We start from the raw sequence: 17,380 nt of genomic DNA on the forward strand, positions 1-17,380 counted from the left end.
CAATCACTAAAATGGGAAAAAATATTATTACTCACTCTGTATGCTTGGCCAATACCTCCATTATCAGCAATATTTTCTCCCAGTGTATTAATTCCATTGAGCTGTTAAAAAACAAAAGATGTTTAAAGATCCTTACCTGTATTTGGATTGTTAAGAAGGCATCGATAATGCACTTAAGATTGGATATATCTATTCTTCAAAAAGTTAAAAATAGAAATACCATATGATCCAGTAATTTCACTACTGGGTATTTACCCAGGGGAAATGAAAACACTAACTTGAAAAGATACATTTACTTACTGCAGCATTACATTAGCCAAGTCATGTAAGCAACCCAAGTGTCTATGGATAGACAAATGGATAAGGAAGAAGTGAAACATGGCAACACATATACACAATGGAATATTATACAATCATAAATAAAGAATGAGATAACATGGATGGACCTAGAGGGTATTATGCTAAGTGAAATAAGTCAGACTGAGAAAGACAAACACCATACGGCTCCATTCATAAATGGAATCTAAAAAAAGTGAATAAACAAACAAAAAGCAGAATCAAAACTATAAATACAGAGAACAAACTGATGGGTGCCGGAGGGGAAAGGGTGGGGTTTGGGTAAAATGGGTGAAGAGGAGACAGAGATATAGGCCTCCAGTTATGGAATGTGTAAGTCACGGGAATAAAAGCAGAGCATAAAGAATACAGTCAATGATACTGTAATAGCTGTAATGGGACAGATGGTAACTATACTTGTGAACATAGCACGATGTATAAACTTGTCAAATCATTAAATTGTACACCTGAAATTAAGGTAACATTGTGTGTCATCTATACTCAAATAAAATAAAAGCATCAATAAAAACAACAACAAAGATTGAATATATCTAAAACTTTTCAAGAGAATGTGAACATACATGCTGTCCACCTGCTAGGTCCCAGGAGAAGTTTCCATACTGGTACACCATGCATTGGGATTGGTCTTTAAAATTATTTGCCGACTGTTGAGTCCACCAGTCAACAAGGTCTCCATCCTTGTTAAAATTTCTGCCTGTAATATAATGATTTAAATAAAAAGGGAACTCATTACATCAAGAATTACAATAAGATATCTTTAATTCAAAAAGCAAGGACTGAAATACCACTGTGTGAGGGAACACTCAATTGGACAGGTAATGAGAGGAATTGCTCCCCTTTCTCATCCCGTGTTGATGAAACATGCACTGTGAGGGCCTGCTTTGCTGATGGGCCTTAGTATTGATCCAGGCTTTGTACCTACGTGGTTCCTGATATCTCAGCCAAGGCCACCAGCTAAGCCACTCCTGAAATCGTGCCTTGTTTCTCTTGGATGGTTTTCATATGGACCAAGTCTGTTTAATTTGATATTTTGAGATTGAAAAACACTCTTTTTGTTCTGCATTCATTTCCTATCTCAAAGCCCTCATGAGACACTGAGGACTCAGAGTTTCCCTCTACTTCAAGCACAAAGAAAGAGTCGTCCTTCCTCCTAGAGCTTTCCTGCTAAACCTAAATACCTCGATCTTTCCCTTTTTTGAGCTACAGTGGCATTTGTTAGATGCCATGTTTTAATACTTCATTTTATCATCCTTTTAAGTAGTTACTTATGATGTAGTGAATGAGAAGAGGGCTACAAAGATAAACTACTTGAACTCACATCCTGATTCCACTAATTTCCTAGCTTTGTAACTTCGAGCAAGTCTTTCATGCGCCTCTACTTTTTTCTATTAAAAAAAAATGGAAGTGGTATTAGTACCCACCTGAGAAAATTATTATATACTTGAATTGAGTTAATAGACATGTAGTAAGTCCTTTCCAAAATTGTACCCTTCTTGTCACCTTTTCTTTATATGGCATTAAAGTTTATTCTAGTTAAGGCTTAATTATTTTCTATTATTTTCTTCCTATCTTCTCTCCACTTGCAAACCAATTTTTGTCCTAGCTTCAACTATCACTTCCCTATGTATCTCATGTCTTTACTTCTATGCCTCTCAAATTTCGTCGAAACTCTAAATCTCTTTTTGCCATTTGAGGCAGCATATAAACATTTAAGTGTCCATTATTTGCAAAGTCCTGAATTAGGTAAAGGGTGCAAAAAAAAAAAAAAAAGGCCCTGTCTATTAGCAGTTTAAAAGTCTTACAGGCACCTTACTTTTTGATTTTATATCTGATTTTAAGACATGAATCCTGTCCTCTAGAAGTCCAGATAGATAATACGTAAACAATCATGAAATAAGACCAAACATTATCATTGGTGTTGACAAACATCACAGTGTTTTCTCAATGTGAATATTTATGTTATTCTGTCAGAGTGCAAAGCACACAGTGCTCATCTTACAACTAGACATTTCTGATCTTCTTAAGCAACAATTTAAAGGGAACGCTAAGAGTATGATTATTAGCCAATGATACCCTGATGATTAAATGTGTTCTTGTATTGATCAAGTATAATAACTCTATTCAGGTTTATTAGGATGTGTCTCAGCCAAAGGAAAGTGTCCACTGAACTTTACCATTGTCATCGAAGCCATGGGTGATTTCATGTCCTATGACCATGCCGATACCCCCGTAGTTCAACGAGTTAGACTGCTGGGCACTGAAGAAGGGGGGTTGCAGAATGCCAGCTGGGAAGACTACAAGGAAAGAAAATGGTTAAAGATGATCTGTGGCATTCTTCTTTGATGGCAGGCCTGGGCTGGGCTTTCTGCCTGCTGAGCTACACTTCCCAGTTTTGTCAGTTTCACTTAATTGTATACAAAAATCTTCTGTGATGAAACAAATGTAGGTCTTTTATGATTGATGACAACAAAGAGTTCATCCCAAAGCGGCACCATGATCTATGATTTATAATCACAATTCACTTTACAAACTCTGCTAAGATTGTTAGCAGAACTACGAGGAGTTTGGAGCTAGGGGAAATTATCATCTTCACTCAGAAGGACTTTTCCCCACAGCAAATATTTGGGAGAAACAGTTACTTAATAACACAAATACTACTTTTTTAAAAAAAATAACACAAGTATCATTTTTAATGTCATCTCTAACATTTTATCCATCTACAATAGCTTGTTAAATAAACAGAACTACTCAATCGGAGGCATCCCCCAACCACATTGCCCTATGTTATTTTCAACAAGGCATCTATGGCTATTTATTTCCTCATTTTTGGTTGTTGTCTTTCTTATCATCCTCACCTGCTCCAGCACCTCAAATATCAGTCCTTTGAGAGCAGACATTTGTGTGTCTAAATGTATATTTGTTTGTTTATTTGTTGAGTCCATTTGTTTTTTTTACTCATTATGTCCAGCACCTAAAGCTAGAATGATGCCTGGAACACAATAGGTGCTTAGGAAATATGTTGATAGGTGAATAATCAACGATAAATGAGTGAGCAAATAAATTTACCATGGTGTCCCAGAGACTACTGAATAAATAAATCACCTATTTTTTATGTCTACGCTGACATCTGCATTAACTTAGCTAGCTTTCTACACTTAGATGTCTCACAAACTTTAAATTTCATGTGTCAAACATCAAACTCATCATTTTCTCTTCTAAGCCATCACTCTCTTGACTTTATTTCTACTAGTGGCATTTGAAGGGTCTCAATCACACGACATGAACATTTTCTACTTCTCTTACATACCTATTTTTTTATTTTTTAGGTATTTTATGTATTTGTTTTTTACCAAGTCTTACACCGTCTACTTAGGAAAAGACCAGGTCATGTACCTTCCTTCTAGGAGCATCTCTTGTGTTTATTTCCTCCTATCAGTCTCATTGCCATCATCCCACCTCCTATTATCATTCTTTGTCTTAAGAATTACTTGATTTCCTACATGATCTTTCCATTTCCTGTCTCACCCAACTATAACCTATCCTAAATCTAATCCATCCTGCAGCCAGATTAAAGTGTAACTTTGGTCATTATCACTCCCTTCTAAAAAGCCTTCCAAAGGATGGCTGTGATGCTTTCTAACTAAATACAGCATCTTCTTCCTGACCTTTGACTCCGTGGTCCTCTTCTACTTCATCTCTCTCATGCCCTCTCCTCTGCTCATAATGCTCATAACTTAGCAATTTCATCTTTCATGTTTTAAAATTCTAGTATCTACTGAATTATGTTCTGTAATAAAAAAAAATCTTTAGCATCAACACCTATTGCATATAAAGCCCTAAGGGATCACTATGTGGGACTCCAAGAACACAAGAGAAGGGCCCTGACCTTAAGAAATCTAAGATCGAGTTCACATAGTAGCAAATGTTGTTTCTTTATCTTTCAGGTGGGGAGAATATGGCTGAGCCTGGCATGGATTTCAAAGATAAATATTAGATGTTTACAGAGGAGACTTTAAAAATATGCTGGACAATTTAAGTGCTCTTCAGAACTTAAAAAAAAATCTGGAAAGTTGCCATAACATCCAAATGACAAAATAATTAGAAAATAAATATTGCTGCCCTTGGAGGATTTTGATGAAAGTTATACCTCACATATAGCTGCCTGAGTTATCAACAGTGCCAAGAAATTATTTTTAGCTTAACGTATTAAAATTATGTGCAGTACTTTATTAACTTAAAGTGAATACTATCTCCCACACTATGTACTTTGATTAAAATCCACTTTTTATATAAAATGTTCTTATGAAACGTGCTATCAAGACTAAACATTAACTGTAAAGATCCTGCTGCTTTAATTACATCCTGATATGTCATTCTTCAGGCAAGTGATAAGATTTTTTTCTAAAGATTTCATTTATTTATTTGAGAGAGAGAGAATGAGAGATAGAGAGCATGAGAGGGAAGAGGGTCAGAGGGAGAAGCTGACTCCCTGCTGAGCAGGAGCCCGATGTGGGACTCGATCCCGGGACTCCAGGATCATGACCTGAGCCGAAGGCAGTCACTTAACCAACTGAGCCACCCAGGCGCCCCAAGTGATAAGATTTTTATGGCTCATATTAAATACTAGCCTTCAAGTTCAGCTTTGCAAATTATGATTTCTCCTTTTACACTGTCAGCTAAATCTCAGTGATGAGGATTTTCCCCATTAGCCAATTGCTGTTACTAGTAGACTTCATAACTTGATAACAACCAACAGCTTAGTTGTACATTTTTTATGTTCATGATTGTCAGCAAGTTAGTTAATTAAATAAGTCATTGGTCCATGAAACAAAAAATTATGTTTCTTCCTATCTCCCATGCCCTCACTTCCCGGGTTTAGTTTTTTAAGGCTGCAAACAATTCAATTTTAGAATCTTTGATATAAAGTTAGATGACATCAGGTAAAATCAATTTTGGGTGGAAAAAGTTAAATATTATTTTTTACATTAAATGGATATCAATATGTTTGGAAACATTTGCTCTTGATTTTCAAGTCTGAAAATAAGATTCCTAAGAACAAGTAAGGTAACTTTACAAAATTTAATTATTTCAAGGTAGTCATACACCACCCAGGCTGAATACACTAAATAATCCATAGAAGGTTTCTGAAGCTCTATGGAACAAATGTGTGGGGAATAAGAGACAGTGAATTAAACACTTTCGGTATGCCTTCCTGTCTGGGAAATTGATTTTTTTTTTTTAATTGACGTGAAGTGGCAGGGGTGCATAAAATTTAGAATATAGCCTATCTGTGTGAGTTATAACAAAAAGTGGTTGGAATTGAATTAAAAAGAAGAAATTATTAATATGAATAACTCCTTATATGATAATAAAACAAGTTCTTTTTTGCCATAACATAGAAAGGCCAATCCCATGAGAAATTGCATGTGATCTAATTTAAGGTATTTGTGTGAGGATGGAAGGGTCATTTGTGAGACATATGCTATTTTTTTTTAAAGATTTTATTTATTTATTTGAGAGAGAGCACAAGTTGGCGGAGAGGTAGAGGGAGAAGTAGACTCCCCACCAAGCAGGGAGCCCGATTCGGGGCTCAATCCCTGAACTCTGGGTTCACGATCCAAGCCAAAGGCAGAGCTTAACCGACTGAGCCACCCAGGCATCCCGAGACATATGCTATTCTATACCAATTCTAATTCTATAATGCATCATATCAAAATTAAAAGTTGTATGTATGTAAACAGACACACACACACACGCATAGCCACAAACTCACTTTTCTTTTGAAGGATTTCTTTCTTTTTTAAATTAAAAAAAATTTTTTTATTGACATATAATGTATTATTTTTTTCAGAGGTACAGGTCTGTGATTCAACAGTCTTACACAATTCACAGCGTTCACAATAGCCATACCCTCCCCAATGTCTATCACCCAGCCACCCCATCCCTCCCACCCCCCACCACTCCAGCAACCCTCAGTTTGTTTCCTGAGATTAAGAAGAAAGATGAAGGTCTGGATCTTCAATTACTTTTATTTAAGACAATCCCCACTTTGAAGATTTAAAAGAATTCTCAAAGAGAAAATGTACACGTCAAAGATTTCTTGTCTTGCATGACACTTTCCCCTCTTCTGAACTGCTGTTATTAGCAGATAAGCATATGAAAAGACTTTAACAATTTTTCAGATTTCGAATTTCTATCTGATACATTTATCTTGAGAGTCTTTAAAAGGTCTTTCTTATTAAGAATGCTTATTGTAGCCAATTCTTGATTATTCAGAGGATAACTATTTTGTGAAATGTTGGGCCACTTTTACCTTCTTTTTCCTTTTGCCATGTGCTTCTTTGGTTTGAGGGTATTAAGTTCAAACTGAGAACATTCCCTGGTCTTCTCTGATCAGGGAATCTCTGAGGTGAACCAATTTTGAGCTGGCTCCAGGGATATGGGGTAATTCAGAACCAAGCAAGTTACTGTCTTGATCTAAACTGTGTGGATCTGCTCTACAGAGGGGCTGAAGGGATGAACCCCTACTGAGGGTCTATATGGGTCTTCTTGTTGGAATGAATCAGTATCAGGTCTGATAGGATCCAGGGTCCTTCCTGAGCTGGATTAAAATGAAGCTATATCCCTTAGTCTATCCTAATACAGAACAAAGGCCAGGCTGTCTCCCTTTGCCTTGGAATTCCATTAAAAAAGGTCATTATCCTGTTTAAGTTCAAGTCCAGAATCATCTTACACTGACAGAACTACTGAATATCAAAAAGAAGGCTTCAAAGTGGGGGCGCCTGGGTGGCTCCGTCAGTTAAGCCTCAGACTCTTGATTTCGGCTCAGGTCATGATCTCAGGGTCATGAGATCAAGCCCTGCTGTGCTGGGTGTGGAGCCTGCTTAAGATTCTTTCTGTCCCTCCCCTCGACTCCCTGCCTCCCACCCCCACACACGTGTGCGAACATGCATGCTCTCTCTCTTTCTCAAAGAACAAAACAAAAAACAAAGGGAAGCCTCTGCAGAGAGAAAGATGCTTCTAAGAAAGGGTCTGAATGGTTTCTGGGAATACATTGCAAAAGATAGACTGCACGGGTTCTGAGTTGATCATTAAACAGGCGCTGGTCTGAGTTTAGGTAATCATTGCACTAGCTAGGAAATGTATTAGCTTAGACTTTGAGCTAATTGGTTTTGATAGGTGCACATGCCTTCCTTATTATTTATATGTTATATAAACAAACTTTTCTGATTATTTTATATAATTCATTTTCATGTCATGAACCAAAATAAATTCCAGATGGATTAAAGATTCATTTAAAAAATAAAGACCATAAAAATACTAGAAGAAAATGTAGATAGTTTCTTACTTTAACTCTTCCTAGGTTTAAAAGCAATGGGGAAAGCTACAATCAAACTTTAAAATAAAATAAAGGTCATAATTTCTTTTAAAATTTGTATGAAAAATCTAGCAGGATTTTTCATCATTTCTAATCTAATCTAATTAGTAACAGAATTCATGAAAAATTGAGGTTCAGGGCAGACTCTGAGATGTTTACTTTAGAATAATGCTGAAATTATCTTCCCTTTTGATTCCTGATTGCACTTAGAAATGAAGGGCTGAACTAGGTGCACCCGGAGAAGCTGATTGTAGGGTTTGTTTAGTATACCCTCGGTAGTACTGAAACTGTTGGGTGCCTTTCTACATATTTAAAATCCTTGGGAAAAAACGGGTCTAGCTATGTAATGCTTAAGAAAGAATTTAAAGATCTCAAGGTCTTCCCAGGAAGAGAATCAATATATCTTTGTTATAGTAGGCCATTTAGTTATTCATTATATCATTCACTCAAGTATTAATTTCTACAGATTCCTATAGTATTACTATTAGTGAGCATATATTTTTTTCTTTTTTTATTAAAAGTAGTTAAGTAAATGCAATCTCACACGGTTCAACCTAATATAACCGACTTTTCAACTTTCTGAGACATTTGGAGTTGTCTAGAAAAATAGGTGATACAGATCAGGACCATCTCCACCAGAGCCAGCTTACAGAATTGCCAGGAGAACTGGATCTCTGCAAAGCTGGTTCTTGGAACCTTAAACCCTTTAAGATTTTGATGCTTAAGGAGTCCTAAAGTCAATATAACTTAATGGAGTTATAAGAGATGTTTAAAAAGTATTTAGAAATAAAATAAAAGCACTTAGACATAAGATAAACCACTTAGCCACAAATGAGAACATTGCAAAAGAAAGAAAATCACTTAATGTAATTTGTACTAACTTAAAATTTGCTACTATAGTGAAATGAGGTACATGGATGCATTTACTTTCAAGGAGTATATTCAATAAATCAGTAATTCAGCCTCAGCTGTGCTTTTATGGGGAGTACTATAAATTGGACATGCAATGCACTACAAGTTGGTAACAACAGAGGCATATTAAAGAATTATTTAGGAATAGGCCTTACCTATCTGATTTCTGCCTGAAGAGTAAAATGCATTGACTACAGCTGCTCCGCTTATCCACCTATGGAAAACATAAGAACTCGTTACAGATTATACTATTAGTATCTGATTCAATCTGCTCACCACAATAAAAGCATTATTACTATTCCAAGATGAATCTTAACTTTCTGTGTGAAATATGATCAACAAATTAATATTAGCTCACTAGGTGAGATATCTCATTTGAAAGTATTTCTACTTCTTGAAAAATCAGAATATATCCAGGTCTACAATCCATCACCTCACTTGTATGAATTTTTGTGGAAGCAAACCCATTCAGATGTATCTTTTTGGAAATTGCAAATGGATTGACATTATATTGAAATATGTTTACCTTTATGTTCCTAATACTAGGTAAGTATACCAACAATTCTGGAGCAGTTGACAGAATATTGAAATTCAAGTTGTTAAAACTTCAGATTCAAGTATAAATTTTTCTTAATTTCCTAGTTTATTTTGACACTGAGATATCCCCTTGTCAGGTAGTTAGTTTCGGGTAATCTGTCTCTGATTACTGCCATCTTAAGTTTTTTTTTTTTTTTAATGCAGCATTCCAGCTAATTGAGCAAAGGTATACATTTGTATGAAAACTGCAAAATGAAATCCAGGTTGTTCATAAGTAGATTTGTCTGTCTGTCTGTAGGTGCCAACGTTCCCATGTCTTTCTGCTCAGATGTTATGATGATGGCATAACAATAATCATTGTTGGAATATTACTCAGCCTTACAAAAGAATGAGATCGTACTATTTGTGGCAACATAGATTAGCCTAGAGAGTATTATGCTAAGTGAAAGATGTCAAGCAGAGAAAGGCAAATACCACATGATTTCACTTATATGTGGAATCTAAAAAACAAAACAAATGAACAAACAAAAAGCAAAAACAGACTCATAAATACAGAGAACCGACTGGCGATTGCCAGAGAGGAGGGGTGTGGGGGCATGAGCAAAATGGGTGAAGGGGAGTGGGAGGTATAGACTTCCAGTTATGGAATGAGTAAGTCACAGGGATGAAAGGCACAGCACAGGGAATATAGTCAGTGGTATTACAATAGGGTTCTATGATGACAGATGGCAGCTACACTTGTGGTGAGCATAGCATAATGCATAGAGTTGCAGAATCATTGTGTTGTACACCTGAAATTAATGTAACATAGTATGTCAACCATACTTCAATAAAATAAAAAACAAAATCATTGTTATGCACCTTTTTGCAACAGGAGTAATATCCCCATCTTAATGGACCATTACATATATTTTTATACAGTCAATGAAAAATGTACAATTCTTGACTTCAGATAACCTCTTAAATGTCAGCACACATGTATACACTTAAGACAATCCTATATTATTAGCTAATGGCTTCATTGTAGTTATACCACCTTCAGGACAACAATTAATGGGCAATTATTATCCTACTTATTGAAGGAGTTTACAGTAATCAGTACAATGAGATTAAATCAGAACTGTTTCCAGACCCTGCTTTGCAAGGTAAGCAGTACAAAGTCAGCTGCCCATGTCAGCATTTTAGCTACAATTTCAGTAACTATTGTGGGATGTCAAATGGGAGTCTTATTTTGATCTCTCAAAAAGAACTGAGAGAGGGCCACATATAACTGATAAATTCTAATTAAGTATGGGCTTTATCTCCAATAACATGATGAAGACATTCATATAAAAAATTGGGGAATTAAAAAAAATCCAGATAACATTTCTGTGAATTTTTCTTCAGAAAGAAAATAAGTTTGAAGACAGAGGGGAGATGGTTGATCAATGTGTTTCTTTAGTTTGATGTCACTGTCATTTTAAAAAGAGAAGAATATTTTCAAACAGGATGGTGTGACTGATACAGCAGTTTGTCCCAATTTCATCACAGCTGAGTCATCAGTATTTTAATTTCTTGCAGGTTGAGGATTACAAGCATATAATTGTATTTATTTTAATTCAACTCTACTCAATTTCCACATGATTTGTGACGACTCACAACAAAAATATGCAAACCCGGGGGTGGTAAGACTAAAATCAAGAGATCAGGAACTATACAGAACAAGTAGATTTTGTTTGCGTGACCAAAAAGCATTACAAAAGGAAATACTTATATAAGTAAAAATCATGATCAGGAAAAATGATTTATCAGGACTATGTTTACCTATATTCACAGAGTTATTATGACTTAGGTTCAAGTATGGTTCTAAGTTGTCTGGCAGGAGGGACAAAATGGAATATGTGCTCATGCTCCCCGTGAGGAGAAACAGCATTCCTTACAGTGACTCTTTAGAAAGGCATTTCTGATGTGTCCTCAACATTTTGATAGCAAATATGGCAGCAGATTTTATGCATAAATAGCTTAAAATTATTAATTTTAATTGTTATAAAATTGATTTGACATGTTTCCAGATCTCAGTTGTTTTAAGGTTCAGTTTCTCCATTATGAACTGATTTAGTAACAGTATACTCTGCATGGACTCTTACAGGTAATCACAAATAATAGGCAAACTGGTTCTGAACTCAGGCATACGCTAAAAAGGAAAGACACAATGTGCCAATCCAAAATGTGTTCTTAAAATAAGTAGAGTACAGAGGGAAGGAGTTAGATATATGAAACTAATGTTTCACACAACAACAGAACTCAAAAGCAGGGCATAGATGAAGTTTATACACCCTTTTCATGTTTATTCCTTTTGTAAAAATAAATGTCATACCTTTGTTTTAGTGCTTTTCTGCTCTTCTATTACCGTGAGGGGTTTAAGATTGCATTTTGATTCATGTTTATAACTTTCCAGGAGGGAGTGTTTTACATATTAAAATGTCCACGGTGAGTTATACTTTCAAGAAAATACGAAGCTATTTATGACCACAGAACTCTCAAATAAAATTAGAATTATGGTGGTTAGTTCACAGAGCACGGGTGTGTAGTGTTTGCCTTTTCTTCCTTGAGAACTTTCACCATGCATCATCAGACCACCACCCCTGGGTGAGTACCCAGATTCAAAAGCACAGAGCATACTGTTCCTGGGAATGACAGGAACCTATAGTACTATGATCGGACCATTACATCTTTTTTTTTTTTTTAAGATTTATTTATTTATTTGAGAGCGAGAGCGAGAGAGAGAGAGCGCATGCGTGTGAGTGAGGGGTGGGGCAGAGGGAGAGGGAGAGAATCCTTAAGCAGACTCCCTGTTGAGCGGGGAGCCAGGACACAGGGCTCTATCCCAGGACCCTGAGATCATGACCTGAGCTAAAACCAAGAGGCAGCCACTTAACAGGCTGATCCACCCAGGGTGCACCCCTGGATCATTACATCTTAAATAAAATGATGATAACAGCTAGAGGTTCAATGTCTAATACGTCTGGTCAATCATGAAATATCTCATTACGTTACAGTAAAAGCTAAATTAGGGCAAAGAAAATATTTTTCAAGTTAAATGGTGATGTAACAAAAACTATAAGTTATTCTGATTTGGATGCAGCCCAAAGTTTCGGGAAAAGCTTCCATTTATGGGACACAGAAATTTGATGCTAAATAGCAGCACAGAAAAGAGAAACTGCACGACAGAAGAGAAAACCAAATGGAGGTGATTCTCGCCCTAAAATACTGGAAAGTGCAGGTTACTTGAGAATACCTTTCAAGTCCAGACTGGAGGCCAGACACTAGCAGCCTCCTGGAGCAGGTATCAAACCCAAGAGATGAAGTAGTACCCTGTTCTTTGATTTTTCTTCCAGCCTCCCATGGTCTCTGTGTGTAGGGGTTTGGGTGTATGTGGTGTTCAGTGAGGAATAGGAAAGCAAGAAAGAGGAGAACTTTATTTTTAATTTTGGAGCCATAATTTTGTCAGGTGAACTGATTCTTGTTTGGAGGCATTCAACAGAACAAAGAAGGGCCCCTATAAGTAGCATGGCCCTCAAAGCTGAGCTAACAGTGTGGATGGGAAATACAACTGAAATACCCTTGAGAGGGGGACCAGGTGTTTCTCTTCTATCTCTTATTACCCTGAAGAAGCCAGGAGGTGAGGAAATGAAAGCACAAAGACATCATTTTTACAGCAAGGAAAAAAGGCAGAAGTCGACAGCCTGATCCTGCAGACTTTTGGATGTAATAAACCCACTGGATTGCAAAAGCACCTGGAGTAAAACGCCTCTTTTACCCACTCATGTGTAACTTTCAAACTTAAAACAACAAAATTGTTAATGCCCCTTTCCCTAAAAGCGTTCAGTTTCCCAGCATCTAGTGGTCCCAGAGCAAGTCCTTTAAAATCAGCAGTACAAAACAATGATTTTCTCTATTTCCCTCAAGTACTGGTGGAAAGGAGAATTCTCATTTTGCAACTGCAGTAACCACTGTAACCCTTTACATTTATTCATATTCTCTCACCAAGCCTTCAGAGTTTCCTAGATACCATCCATCTTTCAAGCCAGTCATAGAAGACAGATGACACCTCCAGTTTTCAGGTATAGAAACTAAGGCACAGCATGTTTTTCTGACTTTTTCCTAATACACTTACAAAGTGATACAATTCGGAAAGGCATATGTAAACTAAAGGGAAAGGGGAGCCTCTCATCTTCCGCTCCAGCTCAGTACGATGATGAATGCCATTTCCTTGCCAAACTCTTTAAAATATAAGTGCTCATTTTTATTTACTTATCTTCAATATACAAAACTCACTTTTATTTATATACACTAGCAATGAACAGTTCAAAAAGGAATTAAGAAAACAATTCCATTGACTAGAATCAGCATGCTGTACATTACATCCCTATGACTAATTATTTTATAACTGGAAGTTTATACATCTTGATCCCCTCTACCTCTATTACCCACCCTCAAACCACCCTCTGCCACCCTGGCAAGTACCATTCTGTTTTATGTATCTATGAGTTTTGTTTGTTCATTTGTTTTTTAGGTTCCACATATAAGGGAAATCATACAGTATCTGTTTTTCTCTATCTGCCTCATTTCCCTTAGCATAATACCATCAAATTCCATCCACATTGTCAGAAATGGCAAGATTTCGCTCTTTTTTATGGCTGAGTAGTATTCCATTGTGTATATGTGTGTGTGTGTGTGTGTGTGTATGATGTATATGTATAAATATATATATATATATATATATCTCACATCTTCTGTATCCATTCATCCATCAATGAACACTTAGGTTGTTTCCATATCTTAGCTATTGTAAATAATGCTGCAATAGATATAAGGAGTGCATATATCTTTCTAAATTAGTGTTATTATTTTCTTTGAATAAATACCAAGAATTGGAATTGCTGGATCATATGGTAGAGTTCCATGTGTACTTTTAGGAAACGCTATACTGTTTTCCACAGTGGCTGCACAAATTTATATTTTCACTAATAGTGCACAAGAGTTCTCCGGACAACACTTATTTTTTCTTTTTGGCAATCATCATTCTAATAGGTGGAGGTAATATCTCATTGTGATTGATTTGCATTTCCCTGATTAGTAACATTGAGCATCATTTCATGTGCCTGTTAGCCATCTTGTAGGTCTTCTTTGGAAAAATGTTTATTCAGATCCTCTGCCCATTTTTTAATTGGATTGTGGTATATACATAGACACACACACACATATACACACACATATATATGTGTGTGTGTGTGTGTATGTATTTTGGATATTAACCTCTTATTGTATATATGATTTGCAAATATATTCCCCCATTCAGTAGGTGACTTTTGTTGAGTTAATGGTTTCCTTTGCAGAAGCTTTTAATCTGATGTAGTCCCACTGTTTATTTTTGCTTTTGGAGTCAGATCCAAGAAAATCATTCCCAAGACCAATGTCCAGGTTTACTGCCTAGGTTTTCTTCTAGGAATTTTAAGGGTTTCAGGTCCTACATTGAAGTCTTTAATCTATTTTGAGGTAATTTTTGTGTATGGTATATTTCTCTAGTTTTATTCTTTTGCATGTGGCCAGTTTTCCCAATACAATTTATTGAAGAGATTATCCTTCCCAGTATATTCTTGCCTCTTCTGTCATATATTAACTACCATATATGTGTGGATTTATTTCTGGGCTCCCTGTTGTTCCATTGATCTATGTATCTGTTCTTGGGCCAATACCATACTTTTTTTTTTATTGCTATACCTTTGTAATATAGTTGGATATTAGGGAGCATGATACCTCCAGCTTTTATCTTCTCTCTCAAGATTGCTTTGGTGATTTGGGATCTTTTGTGTTTTCTGTACAAACTTTAGGATCTTGTTCTGTTTCTGTGAAAAATACCTTTGGAATTTTGATAAGGATTGCATTGAACCTGTAGATTGCTTTGGTAATACGGACATCTTAACACTATTAATTCTTCCAATCCAGGGGTATGGAATATCCTTCCATTTATTTGTGTCTTCTTCAATTTCTGTCATCCATGTTTTTTTGGTGTACAGGTCTTTCACCTCCATTTCTCTCCTGAGTTTGGTGACATCTTTAAAACCATTACTTTTAACTCTTTATCAGATAAGTTAGTTATCTCCATTTCACTACAATTTTTTTCCTGAAGTCTTAACTTGTGCTTTCATTTGGAACATATTCCTCTGATTTCTCATTTTGTTTGACTCTTTCTGTTTGTTTCTATGTATTAGGCAAAAAACTGTTGAAGGAGTGGTCTTGCGTAGGAAAGGAACCTTATCTTTCAACTTTGCCCTAAGTCTTTGTTGCCTCTCAAGCTTTGCAATTGTCAAAGCAACCTGATTTATTCGTCATAGGTCCCAGTTGTTGATAGTGTGCCAAGATGTGTCAGTGCTCCAAAGAGTGGAATCTCTTTAGTACCCAGTTTCAGGTTGATTGGAAGGCCCTCAGGCAGCAATATCTGAAGTGTGCAAGTATATACAGTTTTGAGGGACTACAATCATAAACCCTGCTGGCCTCCAGACCAAGTGATCTGCAAGTGTCTCTGGGTTATAGTTATAAAAATTGGTACTTCAGAAGAGTGTATAAGCTCCTTTTTGGGAGGTACTGGGGAGATGTAGTGCGGCTGAGGGAGAGCACAAAGATGGTGTCCTCCAGCCTACATTCTCTGAGAGCGCCTCCATAGCCTCTAGATTTGTGGCAAACTTGAAATCTGCCGCTCAGACTGAAGCTCCACGACAACAGATCTTTTTATAGAAATACTGGACGTGTGTTTCAACCTGCCGTCTGTGTAGTGCCCTGAGGGTGCTTGCCTGCCAAAAACCATCTCTCAAATTGTTACAGTCCTATGGAATCCAGGAACACAAGCCCCTTGGCCACCAGAGCCAGTTAATTAAGGAACACCTCTGTGTTTCCTGCGTGCACTCGCTGGTTTCAGCAAGGCAGCAGAATAGCACAGAGTGAGGCACTCTTGCATATGCTATCAAGGTAGAGAGAGCAAAACTAGTACCCACCCCTGCCTCTGTCCCCACAGAGTCCCAACAGGCCAATGCCCTTAACAGATGCATTAAGATTAGCAAATGAATTTCCTTCACGTATAGTCTAGGCCCTTTTCAAACTGCTACTTTTGTGCTGGTCCCTGGAGTGAATTGAGTCTGCAGGTGAGCCCTTTAAAAGAGTTATCTCCATTCTCTCCACCCCTTTGCATCTCTTGGATTTGAATCCCATTAGTTTTCACAGGCAACATCTCTCCATTGCAGGTCTCATGGGTTGGGGTGCCTGAGGTGGGGAACAAACTCCTCACTCCTCAGGAGGAAGCTCTGAATTTATGAAATCCCTCCTGATTGTGGGTCACCGTACCAGGGATGGGTTTCTGGCAAGGCCACCTATCTGCCTCTCCCACCCATCTCAATTTGGGCCTTTTACTGTTTGTCATAAAGAAACTATTCAGCTAGTTTCCAGGTCTTTATCAGAGGGAATTGTTCTATATATAGCTGTAGATTCAGTGTGTACATGGAAGGAAGTGAGTTCAGGATCTTCCTATGCCACCATCTTGGACTGCCCCTTTGAAAGTGCTCCTTTTAAAATTGCCTCACAAAAGAGCCTAGATGTCCATCAACAGATGAATGGATAAAGAAAATGTGGTATATGTACACAATGGAATATTATGCAGCCATCAAAAAATGAAATCTTGCCATTTGTAATGAAGTGGATGGAACTAGAGGGTATTATTATGCTAAGCGAAATAAGTCAATCAGAGAAAAACAATTATCATATGATCTCACTGATATGAGGAATTTGAGAAACAAGAGAAAGGATCATAGGGGAAGGGAAGGAAAAATGAAACAAGATGAAACCAGAGAGGGAGACCAACCATAAGAAACTCTTAATCTCAGGAAACAAACTGAGAGTTGCTGAAGTGCAGGGGGGTGGGAGGGTTGGGGTGGCTGGGTGATGGATACTGGGGAGGGTATGTGCTATGGTGAGCACTGTGAATTGTGTAAGACTGATGAATCACAGACCTGTACCACTGAAACAAATAATACATTATATGTTAATAAATAAATAAATAAATAATAAAATTGCCTCACACTTAGGTTTCCCCCTTACCCTAATACACTTCAGTATGCAACGTCTATGCTACATGAAGTCTTTCTAGAAGACCCATCATGACCA

At 37.0% G+C, this 17,380-nt stretch overlaps 1 protein-coding gene across 1 annotated transcript in view; it reads right to left on the reverse strand.

The window, feature by feature from the left end:
- The window catches only part of MME (membrane metalloendopeptidase), a 104,578-nt gene that overhangs the window by 11,729 nt on the left and 75,469 nt on the right, over positions 1-17,380 (reverse strand). Inside the window, exons 17-20 of the mRNA XM_028103129.2 lie at positions 8,803-8,861; positions 2,532-2,651; positions 918-1,051; positions 36-101 (exon numbers count right to left, since the gene is read on the reverse strand). Of these exons, the coding sequence (XP_027958930.1) occupies positions 36-101; positions 918-1,051; positions 2,532-2,651; positions 8,803-8,861 (379 nt within the window). The remainder of the gene's footprint in view (positions 1-35; positions 102-917; positions 1,052-2,531; positions 2,652-8,802; positions 8,862-17,380) is intronic.

Source organism: Eumetopias jubatus, unplaced genomic scaffold (genome assembly GCF_037043125.1).
Source record: "Eumetopias jubatus isolate StellerSeaLion01/CBP00866 unplaced genomic scaffold, mEumJub1_p1.0 scaffold_1, whole genome shotgun sequence".
NCBI classification, from domain to species: domain Eukaryota; kingdom Metazoa; phylum Chordata; class Mammalia; order Carnivora; family Otariidae; genus Eumetopias; species Eumetopias jubatus.